This window comes from Theropithecus gelada, chromosome 16 (assembly GCF_003255815.1).
Source record: "Theropithecus gelada isolate Dixy chromosome 16, Tgel_1.0, whole genome shotgun sequence".
Classification (NCBI taxonomy): domain Eukaryota; kingdom Metazoa; phylum Chordata; class Mammalia; order Primates; family Cercopithecidae; genus Theropithecus; species Theropithecus gelada.
In genome coordinates, this window is record NC_037684.1 from 36,273,926 (window position 1) to 36,288,007 (window position 14,082).

Below are 14,082 nucleotides of genomic sequence, written 5' to 3' on the forward strand. Positions count from 1 at the left end.
GGTGCCGAGGTTGAGAATTCCTGAGTAAGCCAATGTAGGAGTATATTTATTTGCTCCGGTGTCTTCACATTATTTGTTGATACTGTGTAAGACTTCTTACTCAAGAGTGTGCTCTATCCCCTAATGCCTTAGGTATTGCCTTAGGTGGGATCTTGGGAGACAGGGTCTCTGGGACAGAAGTTTTTATTTTAGATCACTGATTTTTAGGAAGTTGTTTTTCTTTGCCTTGGTAGAGTTGTGTAATAGTACTCATTTCCTAGGCGATTTAGGCTTCTGTATTGTTAAAGTATTTTAAAATGTACTTCCTCCCCCTCTACTGTCTCATAAAAACCTTCATTCATTAGGATTATTGTAATTATTGAAGCACTTATGAAAACATAAGTTAAACTTATGAAAACAACTAAGAAGTTTTGGCTATTACTGTGTCATCCTTGCCATATATATATAATTTTCTTTTCTTTTTTTTGAGACAATCTCGCTTTGTCATCCAGGCTAGAGTGCAGTGGTGCGATCATGACTCACTGCAACCTCCGCCTCCTGGGCTCAAGTGATTCTCCCAACTCATCCTCCTAAGTAGCTCATACTACAGGCATGTACCACTACGCCCGGCTAATTTTTTTATTTCTTTGTAGAGGCGTGGTTTCACCATGTTGCCCAGGCTGGTCTCAAACTCCTGAGATCATGTGATCTGCCCGCCTCCACCTCCCAAAGTGTTGAGATTACAGGCATTAGCCATTGTGTCAGACCATCCTTGCCATAGTTTAAAATGTTAGAAATGTTTGATGATAGATCCAATTTGGGCAGGTTGAGGTTTGTTAGATAACTGTTGAAGAGGCCTGTGTCTCTGTTTTTCTTAAGTTTCAAACCAGTTAAAGTCTAACAGACATTAAATGAGATTGCAGATTATCTATTTGGGACAGATATGTTTTATAGAATTTCTCAGTGTTGTCTATCACTCTTTTCTTCTGGAAATCCCCTTTTCATTTGGTTTTTAATGGTGTGACCACCCATCTCTCATGTGTCAGTTTAGGTTGAATCTTACCTGAAGACAAAAGAGATGAACGCAATAATCTGTAGATATTTTTGCTAGCTATGTGAATGTGGCTGAGCCTCATCATCATGCAAATCTGGGTATAGATGAGGTGTTAAAATAGGAACCAAAGCTTAATCCTCCACCTTTTCCTTGCTTGCCTCTAGGCTACTCAGCATGGTTGGAGGAAAACACACACACCAAGGTGACTGACTGATCTTCAGGTCATGAGCACTTGCCTCATGTGTACCTCTCACTGCCTGCCAGTCCTACTGTATTTCTACTTAGTTCCCTTTCCTCCATGAATATGTCCTGTTTTTGTCATCTCCTGCAAATCTCCAGCAATTCTTCTACTAACTGATGGCCTTCCTTTTTTATGTTACTGAGAAAATAGAAACGATCAGAAGAGCATTTCCACATGCTCCTACCGCAGATTTGCCAAGCTCCTTGCATCAGTACCCACATCCATCTGCCTTTGAGATGAATGAACTTGCTAGCCCTTCACATGGGTCTGGTCTCCCCAATAATTATGTATCCAGCTGTCTACTTGACATTTCCACTTGTACTGCTTGAGCATGTCCAAAAACGAACTCTTGCTTTCCCTGCCCTACCATAACAATAACATTGAACTGCTCTTCCTGTAATCTGCCTTGTCCTGGTAAATGACAGGTAACACCATCTGGTTTTTCAGGTCACAACCTCATGCCCCAAATGTAATCCATCAGAAAATCCTGGTTTTCCTTTAAAATGTATTAGAATATGACCACTTTTCTATTTTTCCAGTTCACTGCATTAGCTTTCAAAGTAGTCTCCCTGTTTTTGCCCTTGTTTCACCTAGTCTGAATGTAATAGCCCGAGTAAGTGTTAAAATGTTCAGACACATCCTAGCACTCCTCTGCTCAACACTTCCTAGACTGAAGTCTTCATGTGACCTAAAAGCTCTTGCGTGATCTGTGCTCACGACCGTCCACCCGATTCTGACATCTGCAGCCATTCTCCCTCTCCTTCATGCCACTGCAGCCACACTGGCCTCCTTGAGCTCTGTGAAGAATGCTTTTGCTTCAGAGTCTTTGTACTTGTTATTCCCTCTTCAGGAACATTCTTTTCTCAGATATCAGCAATCTCTTCTTCAGGTTGTTGCTCAAAAATGACCTTAGCCGAGCGGTCTCCGTTAGCCAGCTTCTCTAAAATAGCAGTCCCTCATACCTTGTCACTTTGTTCGTAACTGTACTTTATTTTAATTCTTAAGTTATTGGTACCTGACACACCCATACATTTTAATATATAGTTAAATTTTTTGTTGATTTATATTTATATATACAGAGGAGTACACATTGTAAGTCTACAGTTCACATGAATTTTCACAAACTCTACAAGCACAAGAAATATTACCAGTGCTACAGAAGTCCCCCTGAGTTCCCTTTCAGTTACCCCCTCCCTGCCGCTGTGGATAGCCACTAGCCTGACCTCTAACAACATAGATGAATTTTTTTTGTATCTTGCATAAAAGACATTCAGTGTATACTTTTGTGTCTGGCTCCTTTTGTTGCATGTTACTTTTGTGAGGTTTATCCATTTCATTGTCTATTTTGTAGGTCATTTATTGTCATTGGTGTGTTATAAGTTTAATTTTCATTTAATAATTTATATATTTTAATTTTCAACTCTATAATTAGTTAATTGCCCGTCTTCCCACTATAATTTTTTTTTTTTTTTTTTTTTGAGACGGAGTTTCGCTCTTGTTGCCCAGGCTGGAGTGCAGTGGGGTGCGATCTTGGCTCACTGCAACCTCTGCCTTCCGGTTTCAAGCAATTCTCCTGCCTCAGCCTCCCGAGTAGCTGGGACTACAGGCATGTGCCACCACGCCCAGCTAATTTTTTGTATTTTTAGTAGAGGCGGGGGGGTTTCACCATCTTGGTCGGGATGGTCTTGGTCTCTTGACCTCGTGATTTGACCACCTCGGCCTCCCAAAGTGCTGGGATTACAGGCATGAGCCACTGCACCCGGCCTAGAATGTTAATCTCATAAGAAAGGAGATTTTGCTTTGCTTCGTTTACTGCTGTCTCTTGTTACATAAAGGTGTAATTTTTAAACTAATTTCCCCCACTTGACATGTAAGCAATAATGTCTCATTTCATTTTCAGTCTCCAGCATCCAAAACAGTGCTTGGGACACAATAGGTGTTCAAAATTGTGCTGACAGGGAAGAATAGATGGATAAAAAATTATTTTCACCTTTTTTCCTGTAAAAGATTATTTTGTATTTGTGTTAACTATAAAAAATACAAAAAGTATGTAAAACATGAAAGTTTTTTTTTTTTTTTTTTTTTTTTTTTTGAGACTGAGTCTCGCTCTGTCGCCCAGGCTGGAGTGCAGTGGCCGGATCTCAGCTCACTGCAAGCTCCACCTCCTGGGTTCACGCCATTCTCCCGCCTCAGCCTCCCGAGTAGCTGGGACCACAGGCGCCCGCCACCTCGCCCGGCTAATTTTTTGTATTTTTTAGTAGAGACGGGGTTTCACCGTGTTAGCCAGCATGGTCTCGATCTCCTGACCTCGTGATCCGCCCATCTCGGCCTCCCAAAGTGCTGGGATTACAGGCTTGAGCCACCGCGCCCGGCCAAAACATGAAAGTTTTTATCCAGGAGTTGGCAAAAGACAGGTCACAGCTGGCTAGCTAGGAATGATTTTTATTTTTTTAAATTTATTTCATTTAAATTTATTTTATTTTTGGAGACAGAGTCTCACTCTATCTCCCAGGCTAGAGTGCAGTGGCGCAGTGTTGGCTCACTGCAACCTCAGCCTCCTGGGTTCAAGCGATTCTCCTGCCTCAGCCTCCTGAGTAGCTGGGATTACAGCCGTGCACCACTACGCCTGTCTAATTTTTGTATTTTTAGTAGAGACGAGGTTTTGCCATGTTGGCCAGGCTGGCCTCGAACTCCTGACCTCAAGTAATCCACCCGCCTTGGCCTCCCAAAGTGCTGGAGTTACAAGCGTGAGCCACCGCACTTGGCAAGCTCAAAGTGATTTTTAGATGTTTAAAAGGTTTTAGAAACGTAGGATATGTGACAGAGACTGACATGGCCTGCGAAACCTAATATATTTCTATCTGATCCTTCACAAAAAAAGCTCCCAGAAAATCACTATAAAGTTAACTCTGTGTAATTGTTACATACGGAGGTAAACTATTTCCAGCAGCTGGAAACCTATATGCGGTTCCCTGATCACAACTCCCACTACCCTAGAAGTGATCACTCGGCTAGTTTTTGTGGTAATCATTTTCGTTTTCATGTAGTTTAAACTATCCATGTATGAATCCATAAACAAAATAGTTTAGTTTTGCCAGTAAGTAAACTCAGTGTTTAAATCTTACGTATTTTTATTTTTGGCTGTTCTATCAATTATTAAGAGCGGTGAGTATATTCGTATCTCTCGCTGTGATTGTGGAAGTTGTCTGTTTCTTATATTTATATTAAATTTTGTTACATGTATTATGATTCTCTTCATCTCTTTAAAGCTCTTTGCTTTATTTTTCAATTTTAATTTTTATTTTTGAGACTGGTTCTCGCTCTGTTGCCTCGCCTGGAGTGCAGTGCACAATCTCAGCTCACTACAACCTCCGCCTCCTGGGTTCAAGTGATTCTTGTGCCTCAGCCTCCCAAGTACCTGGGATTACAGGCATGTGTCACCATGCCCAGATAACCTTTTTGTATTTTTAGTTGGGGTTTCTCCATGTTGGCCAGGCTGGTCTGGAACTCCTGGCATCAAGTGATCCGCCTGCCTCGGCCTCCCAAAGTATTGGGATTACAGGTGTGAGCCCCTGAGCCTGGCTGAAGCCCTTTGCTATAAATGTGGTTTATCTGATGTTTAATATATCCAAACCATTGTGAGGTATAACTATTTCCATTCTTAATACTGTCAACTTTGCATTATTATGTTTTCTTTCTTTGGCAAATACCATGTAATTAGATTTTTTTCTCTTAAGTCTAAAATTTTTCTATTATCCTATTTACATTCATTATAATTACCACTCTATTAAGTTTAGATATATCATCGTTTAATGTGTTTTTTATTTACCCTGCCTCTTCTGTGTTCCTTTTTCTTTAATTTCTTGCCTTCATTTAGATTGAATTTTTTTTTTTAAGTCATTTTCTCTTTTCCTCTTCTACTAGTAGCTAGGCTGTCTTTGGTGTTTCTCTTAGAAAGTACCACTTACGGCCAGGCATGGTGGCTCATGCGTGTAATCCTTGCACTTTGGGAGACCTGGGAACCCTCGTGGGAGGATTACTCCAGCTGAGGAGTTCGAGGCCAACCTAAGCAATATAGTGAGACCCCTCTCTCTACAAGGCAGGCAAATCATTAGGTCAGGAGTTCGAGACCAGCCTGGCCAACATGATGAACCCATACCTCTACTAAAAATACAAAAACTTAGCTGGGCTTGGTGGCAGGTGCTTGTAATCCCAGCCACTCAGAAGGCTGAGGCAGGAGAATCTCTTGAACCCGGGAGGTAGAGCTTGCAGTGAACCGAGATCGCGCCACTGCACTCTAGCCCTGGTGACAGTGCGAGACTCCGTCTCAGAAACAAACAAACAAACATTTAAAAATTAGCCAGGCATGGTGGCATGCACCTTATAGTCCCAGCTACTCAGGTGGCTGAGGTGGGAGGATTCCTTGAGCTTAGGAAGTCGAGGCTGGAGTGAGCCATGATCACACTACTGCACTCCATCCTGGAGCATAAAGTGAGACCCCGTTTCAAATAAACCCCCCCCCCCCAAAAAAAATAAATTACCACGTGCCAAAATTTGAAGTCAGTTGTATCTTTATCCTCTACCAAATAAAATCATGTCCTCAGGACACTAACTGTTTACTCTGCTACTGATTTGGTGGTAGTGGTGTATGTTTTTATTTTGCCTTTTTTTGGTCTCATAAAATATTGTTTAATGCTATCAGTGTTCGTTTAGGTTTATCTGTGTATTTACCTCTTTGTACTTCTTTCCTTTTTGCATCCTACACCTTCCACCTGGGGTCACTTTCCTTCTGCCTAAGTATTCCATTAGTATTCTTCTAGAATATATCTGCTAGGGATTAACTCTCTAGGTTTTTGTTTACTGAAATAACTTTATTTTGCTCTTATTCCTGAAAGGTATTTTTGGCTGTGTATGTTTTTAGGTTCGCTTTTTTTTTTCTTTTAACACAATTGAGCAGTAATTCATTACCATGTTCTAACCCTCCATTGTTACTATTAAGAAATCAGCTGTCATTTGCCTGTTGTTTCTTTGAAGGTATCTGCTTTTTTCCCCCTGACTGCTTTAAAAGTTGTTAGCTGTGGTGTTCTGTAGTTTTATGATGATGTGTCATTTCATTTCTCTGGCTTGTGATTTCTTGAACTTCTGGAATTTGCGGGTTGGTGTCTTTCATTAGTTCTGAATAATTAGCCATTGTCTCTTTGAATATTATCTCTGATTTGTTCTTCTTTTCCTTCTCTTACGAAATTATAATTAACCATACATTATACTTAATAATTTTATTACCATGCCTTTTGACTTCTTTTTTTGTATTTTTGTTCTTCTTGTCTTTATATACTCCATCATGGGTAATTTCTTCTTGCCTTTCAGTTCCCAGATCCTGTTTTATTGTTTCTAATTTGCTGTTTGCCCTATTGAATTGGTTACTGCCTTTTGAAGAAAAAGAATTACATTTTCTGCAGATATTTTCAAGCCTGTCTTTTATTTTTTAAAATATGGTAGACACAATTATTTTATAATCTGTTTGATAATTCTAGCATCTGAAGCTTTTATGAATCTGTTTCTGGTGTCTCTTGTTTTTCTTAGTTGTTGTTCATGGCTTTATTTCTTTTATGCTTTGTTTTTTAACTGTGTACTCCTCATTGTTCTTGAAAAGTTTTTTGGGGGTTTCTTCAAGATCTAGGATGAATGAAGATGTATTACTACAGGGAAAATTTTTATTTGCTCCTTCCGAGTACCTAGAGATTTTACCTCTTTTATATACCACTTTAGTGCATTTATAGCTTATATTTTGTGTAGTTTGCTTATTTTGTTTGCTTTGTTTCAGCTACTGGGAAATATTGATTTGGATTGTGTCAACATTTCTCAAGAGAACCCCCAACTCTTACACTGCCAAGGCAACTTCCTTGCAGCCATCTGAGGGTGGGGTAATTTTTCTTCTGGTTTACCCTTTCCTTGAGAATGTAGGTAGCTCTTTGGAGGCCCAGCTTGAAGTGGGAAGGGTTTCCTATTGAACCCTCTCCCTTGGGTGGGCTGGGCTTTGGTCTGTGACTATCTGCTTGATACCATGTTGCCCTGAAAATGGAAATTCAAGATCTGCAGGTGCCCTTAGGTCATATGTGGCTTTGGTGTTTCTTTTACCTGTCTGATGTTCCTAATTTCCCTTAGATTTTGCCCTGGCAGATGCCTAATATTTAATCAAGTCTTCAGTGCTTTTAATGTTTTTTGCTGTTATTGTTCGCCCGTATTTTATCCTATCTGTATAGTTTGTTTGTTTGTTTTTTCCCCAGGGAGAGGTTTGTTCAAACAGGAAAGGCTATAGCCTACGTAGGATATTTACATGAATGTTTTTAAATCTTTCAATCCTTGGCAGGTATTTATTGAATATATGGCGGAAGGTTTAATTTTACTGTTGCAGCTCATTCTCCCATGCAGTGAGAATGTTGTCATCAATGGATATCACAGGTGTTCTAGAGCCTGAGTTTAAACTGTTACATTTGGTGGGGTAGGAGTGTTGATCATGAGGAGGACTCTATTCATAGATTCAAAAACTAAATTTCTTTGTCAGGATCATTTTACTTTTATTTTTTGACATAAAAACGTTAAAGAACTATTCCTGATTAAGGAAAATTATTTCTTTTATTCATGCAGATTAGGAAAGTTCAACAATTCAGAAATGGTGAAATAGAAAGTTCCCTCCAAAAGAACTGTTATTAGAGAGTATGGTGGGCAAATTTTTCTAGACTTTTTGAGATATACACGTATGTTTATATAATAGGTTTTCTTATTTCCATTGTATTACTTTATTTAACCAATATCTTGTAAACATTTGTGTTCTATAAATAGTGTAATGAACGTCCTTATACATACTTCTTAACTTACAAATTTTTCCCAGATAAATCCCCTAATTGTAATTCCCAAGTCAGAATATGATCATTTAAAAATGTCATCACATAAATTGCTAGAAGGTTATTAGCAGTTTGAGAGTACCAATTTTTTCACACCCTGCTAATACTGAATTTTATCATTGTAACCTTTGCATAAAGAAAAATACCTTGTTTTAACTTGCATTTGTTCATTAGTTATATATATTAAACATCATATGTTTAATGGCCTTTTGGATTTCTCTTTTAATGCTTGTTCAGGTCCTTTGCATATGTCTCTTTTGAAATATTTGTGTGTTTTTGGTTTTTGTTTTACTGATAGGTAAAGCATTATTTGTTAAGATTTAATAAATTATTTATATTATTGATTTGTTATATTGTAAATATTTTTGCTTGTTTGTAATCTTTTCTTTTTATGTTGACTTTTACCATTCAGATGTAAAAAAATTGAAGTAGTTAAATTTATCAGTGTTTTTCCTTTATGACTTATGGGATTTTTCTTATTCTTAGATGTTCCCATATGGTGTATGCCTATATGGTGTGTGTTTGTGTGTGTGTGTGTGTATGTGTGTATTTTTTTTTTCTTTTGAGACAGGGTCTTGCTGTGTTGCCCAGGCTGGAGTGCAGTGGTGTGATCTTGGCTCACTACAGCCTCTGCCTCCCGGATTCAAGTGATTCTCATGCCTCAGCCTCCCGAGTAACTGGGACTACAGGCACGTGCCACCATGCCCAGCTAATTTTTGTATTTTTAGTAGAGATAGGGTTTTGCCATGTTGGCCAGGCTAGTCTTAAACTCCTGACCTCAAGTAATTTGCCCACCTTGGCCTCCCAAAGTGCTGGGATTACAGGCATGAGCCACTGTGCCCCGCCCATGGTTTATATTTTTAATGTCATGTTTAAAAAGTCCTTTACAACTAGAAAATTCTAAAAGCATTTGTTTATTTTTTCTTCTTGTAATTTTTATATGTTATGAAAGGTAGGAATCTATTTTTCCCTTTTTTTCTAATGTCTGCGCAAATGTCCTACCATGTTTTTAATAAGTTCCCACTGATATGAAATGCACATTAATCACAAATTATATATCCATATTATATAGATCTGTTTCTGAATTCTGTATTCTGTGCCACTGGTCAATCTGTCTGCTTCTGTATCTGTATGATACTGTTTTAGTTAATGTAACATTGTAGTATGTTTCGATATCTGATCAAGTTTCCCTGACACTCTTTCTGAAAAATTATGTGGCTGATTATGATTATTTTTTTAAGTGAACCTTAGAATTTATTGTGAAATCCCACAAAAACAACTGCCCAGGAAAGCATGAGAGAGAACCTAGATGACTACTGTACCACCATAAGACTATCCCTTGGAAGAGAAAAAGGCCAAAAACAAAATTAAAACCTTAAACTTGGGTTTTAGAGAAATTTGATGTTTGTAGAATCTGAACCCAGGAACATGATATTACCATTTAATTTAGATCATTTTTAATATTCATCTGTGAAGCTGTATAGTTTGTCTTCATAGGTGTTCTGCATGTTTCTTAAGTTTGCTTTCAAGTATTTTACAGATTTTTGTTTGCTACTTTGAATCTGCTTTTCCTTCTGTTACATGCTCTGATTAAAATCAGTTGGGGAAGCTATCGATTTTAGTGTATTTATTTTGTATTTGTCCGTCTTACTGAACTCCTTTTAATTGTTATAGTAATTTTTCCATTGATTTGGTTGGTTTCCTTTGTGAATAGTTATATCATCCAAAAATGACACTATCAAGCCTGTAATCCCAGCACTTTGGGAGGCCGAGACGGGTGGATCACGAGGTCAGAAGATCGAGACCATCCTGGCGAACATGGTGAAACCCCGTCTCTACTAAAAAATACAAAAAACTAGCCGGGCGAGATGGCGGGCGCCTGTAGTCCCAGTTACTTGGGAGGCTGAGGCAGGAGAATGGTGTGAACCCGGGGGGCGGAGCTTGCAGTGAGCTGAGATCCAGCCACTGCACTCCAGCCCGGGCGACAGAGCGAGACTCCGTCTCACAAAAAAAAAAAAAAAATGACACTAAAAATCTTTGATTTCTAATATTTTTACCTCATATTTTTTCTTTTTTACATTGGCTAAAACTTTTATAACGTTTAATATGAGAATATGTTACTTTTGTCTTGTTTTCTAGCTTTAATGAAAAGGTCTCCAGTGTTAGCACCATTAGTTATGATATTTTATGTTGATTTTTGAAAAACATACTCTTCATTGCATTAAAAGTGGATAATTCCAGTCTTTTTTTTTTTTTTTTTTTTTTTTGAGATGGAGTCATGCTCTGTTACCCAGGCTTAGTGTAGTGGCACAATCTGGGCTCACTGCAACTTCCGCCTCCTGGGTTTAAGCGATTCTTCTGCCTTAGCCTCTCGGGTATCTTGGATTATAGGTGCCCACCACCACGCCCGGCTAATTTTTGTATTTTTAGTGGAGATGGGTTTCACCATGTTGGCCAGGCTGGTCTTGAACTCCTGACCTCAAGTGATCCGCCTGCCTTAGCCTCCCAAAGTGCTGGGATTATAGGCATGAGCCACAAGGCATGAGCCACCGTGCCCAGCCAATTCTAGTCTTTTAAGAGTTGCCTAACAGTGTGTTTATCCTTTTTGGTATCCAACAGGAAGAATCTTAATTTATCCCTCCCTAAAGTTAATGTAATGAATTACATTAGTAGATTTGCTAATGTCAAATCATTTTTAGGTTTCTGGAGTAAATTATGCGTAATTGTGGTGTATTATCCTTTTAGTATACTGTGGAACTTGTTTTGCTTGTATTTATTTTAGATTTTTGCTTCTAAATATAGTATAGTGAGAATAGAATTGAGAGTAAAATAAGCTTCACCTATAAAGTCACGGAACAGGCCAGGCACAGTGGCTCATGGCTGTAATCCCAGCACTTTGGGAGGCTGAGGCGGGCGGATCACCTGAGGTCAGGAGTTTGAGACCAGCCTGGCCAACGTGGTGAAACCCTGTCTCTACTAAAAATACAAAAAAATTAGCCAGACGTGTTGACACCTATAATCCCAGCTACTTGGGAGGCTGAGACAGGAGAATCGCTTGAACCCAGGAGGTAGAGGTTGCAGTGAGAGCAGAGACCATGCTACTGCACTCCAGCCTGGGCAACAAGAATGAAACTCCATCTCAAAAAAAAAAAAAAAGAAAAGTCACGGGACAGTGTCTTAATTTTCATTTACCTACAGGATAGAAATAATATTTCCTGTGTAGGGTTGAGGGCATTATAAAGTTGATTTGTAGAATTCTACAAAGTAACATGTAAATTCAGACTCTCATAAATATAGAACCATTAAAATATAGTGTCAAAGAATTTGAGTAAGATAGTCACATTTTTAGATAGGTTATAATACAATGATAATGTTGGTATGCTCTCCATAATTATTTTTAGAGAGGCCTTTTTTAAAAAAATCATTCATCTTATATTTGATAACTGTTTTTAACCTGTTACATGTTTGGGCAGTATCAGATTATGTTTTTCATGTTATTTGTGTGTTTCTTTACTGTTTTCCAGCGACGAGTAGAACAGCCCCTCTATGGTTTAGATGGCAGTGCTGCAAAGGAGGCAACGGAGGAGCAGTCTGCTCTGCCAACCCTCATGTCAGTGATGCTAGCAAAACCTCGGCTTGACACAGAGCAGCTGGCACAAAGGGGAGCTGGCCTCTGCTTCACTTTTGTTTCAGTGAGTACAAAGCCTAAGTTAATTCAGATCCTTGCCATTGCCCTAGCGCTCCTTGATGAAGTTGGATTAATTATTTTGATAGAGAGATAAGGGCATTTCTAATACTTTTTTTAAAAATGTGATCTCCCCTTATCGTCATTCCCAAACATGTCTAATTCTGCATCACTTCTAAATGTATTGTGTTTTTCCCAGTCTCCGTTGGTTCAAACTCCTGAGGGAGACTGCTTTGTCAATGCCTGAACCCACAATGGAAAGGAAGGAAAGCATCATCTTAGATTGACAGAGAAGAAAATACAGATCAAATTCCATTAGTAACCAAGATATAATTAAAAATAGAATCTCCAAGTTTCAGCCATCATCTATGTAAGTTAATACTCAAGTCAGTACAGTTTTAGTATGTAGGCAGGCATTCTCACAGCAAGGTTATTGGTCATTTGCCCTGTGTAGTATTTGGGCTACGTACACACTTGCTTTCTCACCCCTTCAGAGTATTGGTACACTTAGCTTTCTCAGGAATATTTGGCTACCTGTTTGCTCCTTTCAGCTTACTTCTTTCTCCATCTTTGAAGAACAAGAATTTGAATATTATGAAAGTTTGACCTCATTTCATAAGGCGCTATGAATGCAGTTTGAACCAAATGTTATTTTTCCTGGTTTCTGGGCCCTACCGGGTCACCTGTTTGTTGCCAAGAGTAACAGAAAGCCCCATCGCGCTATTTCTATTCTACTTTCAGGGACATCTTTCAGAACTGTCACCACTTATCCAAATTTTGTCCCTGTTACCGGTTCATTTTGTCCAGTTATAATCTAAGTTTCCTGTTTATTTGCCCTGTGGTATCTATAAGTCTTCAATCCACACTACACCGTGTTCAAAAAGGTGCTGAAAACGGTGGGTAAGGAAAGGAAATACAAATAATAAAACAGTTAACCAGATAGGAAGCTATTGTGCATAATTTGGAACGTTCTCTGATAGTTATGATAGCTTTACCTTAAGAAAGAGATACAACATTCCTTGAATAACATCATTTCATTCAACATCGTTTCGTGATAGTGTTAATTAGACACTGTTAGCTGATGCCACTGTCTATGTGGAGTTTGCATGTTTTCCCTGTGTCTGCGTGAGGTTTTCTCAGGGCACTCTGGTTTCCTCCCGTATCCCAGAGATGTGCACGTTAGGTTCATTGGTGTGTCTACAGAGTCCCAGTCTGAGTGAGTGTGGGTGTGTGTGTGCAACAGAATGGCTTCCTGTCCAGGTCTGGTTTCTGCTTGCACCCTGAGCTGCCTGGGATAGGCTCTGGCTATTCATCACCCACTGGAATAAACAGATAAATCATTATCTTACTTGTTTTTATTAATCTTACTTAAATGTATATAGAGCTCACTTTTATTTCAGTGTTTAATATTAGAAGTATTTTGATCTTAATCATCAAAGGAATGGGGAAACTTCTTGTGTGAAGACAGTATAGTCCTATCCCCAGGAAACGAAGGAAATATACATACTTTAAAAATGGGATAATTGACCCATATAATATTGTAAGAGGGAATGATAGCAGTATGGAATAGTTTCTTTGAGAATGCAGTACCCTATAGTATTGTTTTAGAGAATGTATGTGTCATTCACACATTTCAAAATTGTTAATGTTTATCATACACTTACTTTTGTTAAATCTGCTTTTTTGTTTTGTTTTGTTTTGTTTTTTGTTTTGAGACAGAGTCTGGCTCTGTCACCTAGGCTGGAGTGCAGTGGCATGATCTCGGCTCACTGAAAGCTCTGCCTCCCGGGTTCATGCCATTCTTCTGCCTCAGCCTCCTAAGTAGCTGGGACTACAGGCACCCGCCAGCACGCCCAGCTGATTTTTTGTATTTTTAGTAGAGATGGGGTTTCACCATGTTAGCCAGGATGTTCTCGATCTCCTGACCTGATGATCCATCTGCCTCAGCCTCCCAAAGTGCTGGGATTACAGGCGTGAGCCACCACACCCAGCCTTTGTTAAATCTTTATCTTGGATCTTACTTTTCCAGGAATAACCTTGGATAATCAGGGAGTTATTTATCTTTTGGTCATTTTTAAGGCAATAAAACGACCTCTTTTTCACTTGAGAGGAGTTCCCTTTGTTTACTCCACAAATACTGAGTGCCCACCATGTAGTGAGCACATAATTAAATACACAAGATTTGGTCAGCAAGAACTTGTTCCCCTTTCCATCTTCT

General features: G+C 39.0%; 1 protein-coding gene across 6 annotated transcripts in view; it reads left to right on the plus strand.

Moving 5' to 3' along the window:
* The window catches only part of TLK2 (tousled like kinase 2), a 162,313-nt gene that overhangs the window by 70,620 nt on the left and 77,611 nt on the right, over nucleotides 1–14,082 (plus strand). For all 6 annotated transcript variants that reach the window (XM_025362100.1, XM_025362101.1, XM_025362097.1 and 3 more), the window contains one exon: nucleotides 11,704–11,871. In XM_025362100.1, coding sequence (XP_025217885.1) covers nucleotides 11,788–11,871 — 84 coding nt within the window. In that variant the 5' untranslated portion in view covers nucleotides 11,704–11,787. The remainder of the gene's footprint in view (nucleotides 1–11,703; nucleotides 11,872–14,082) is intronic.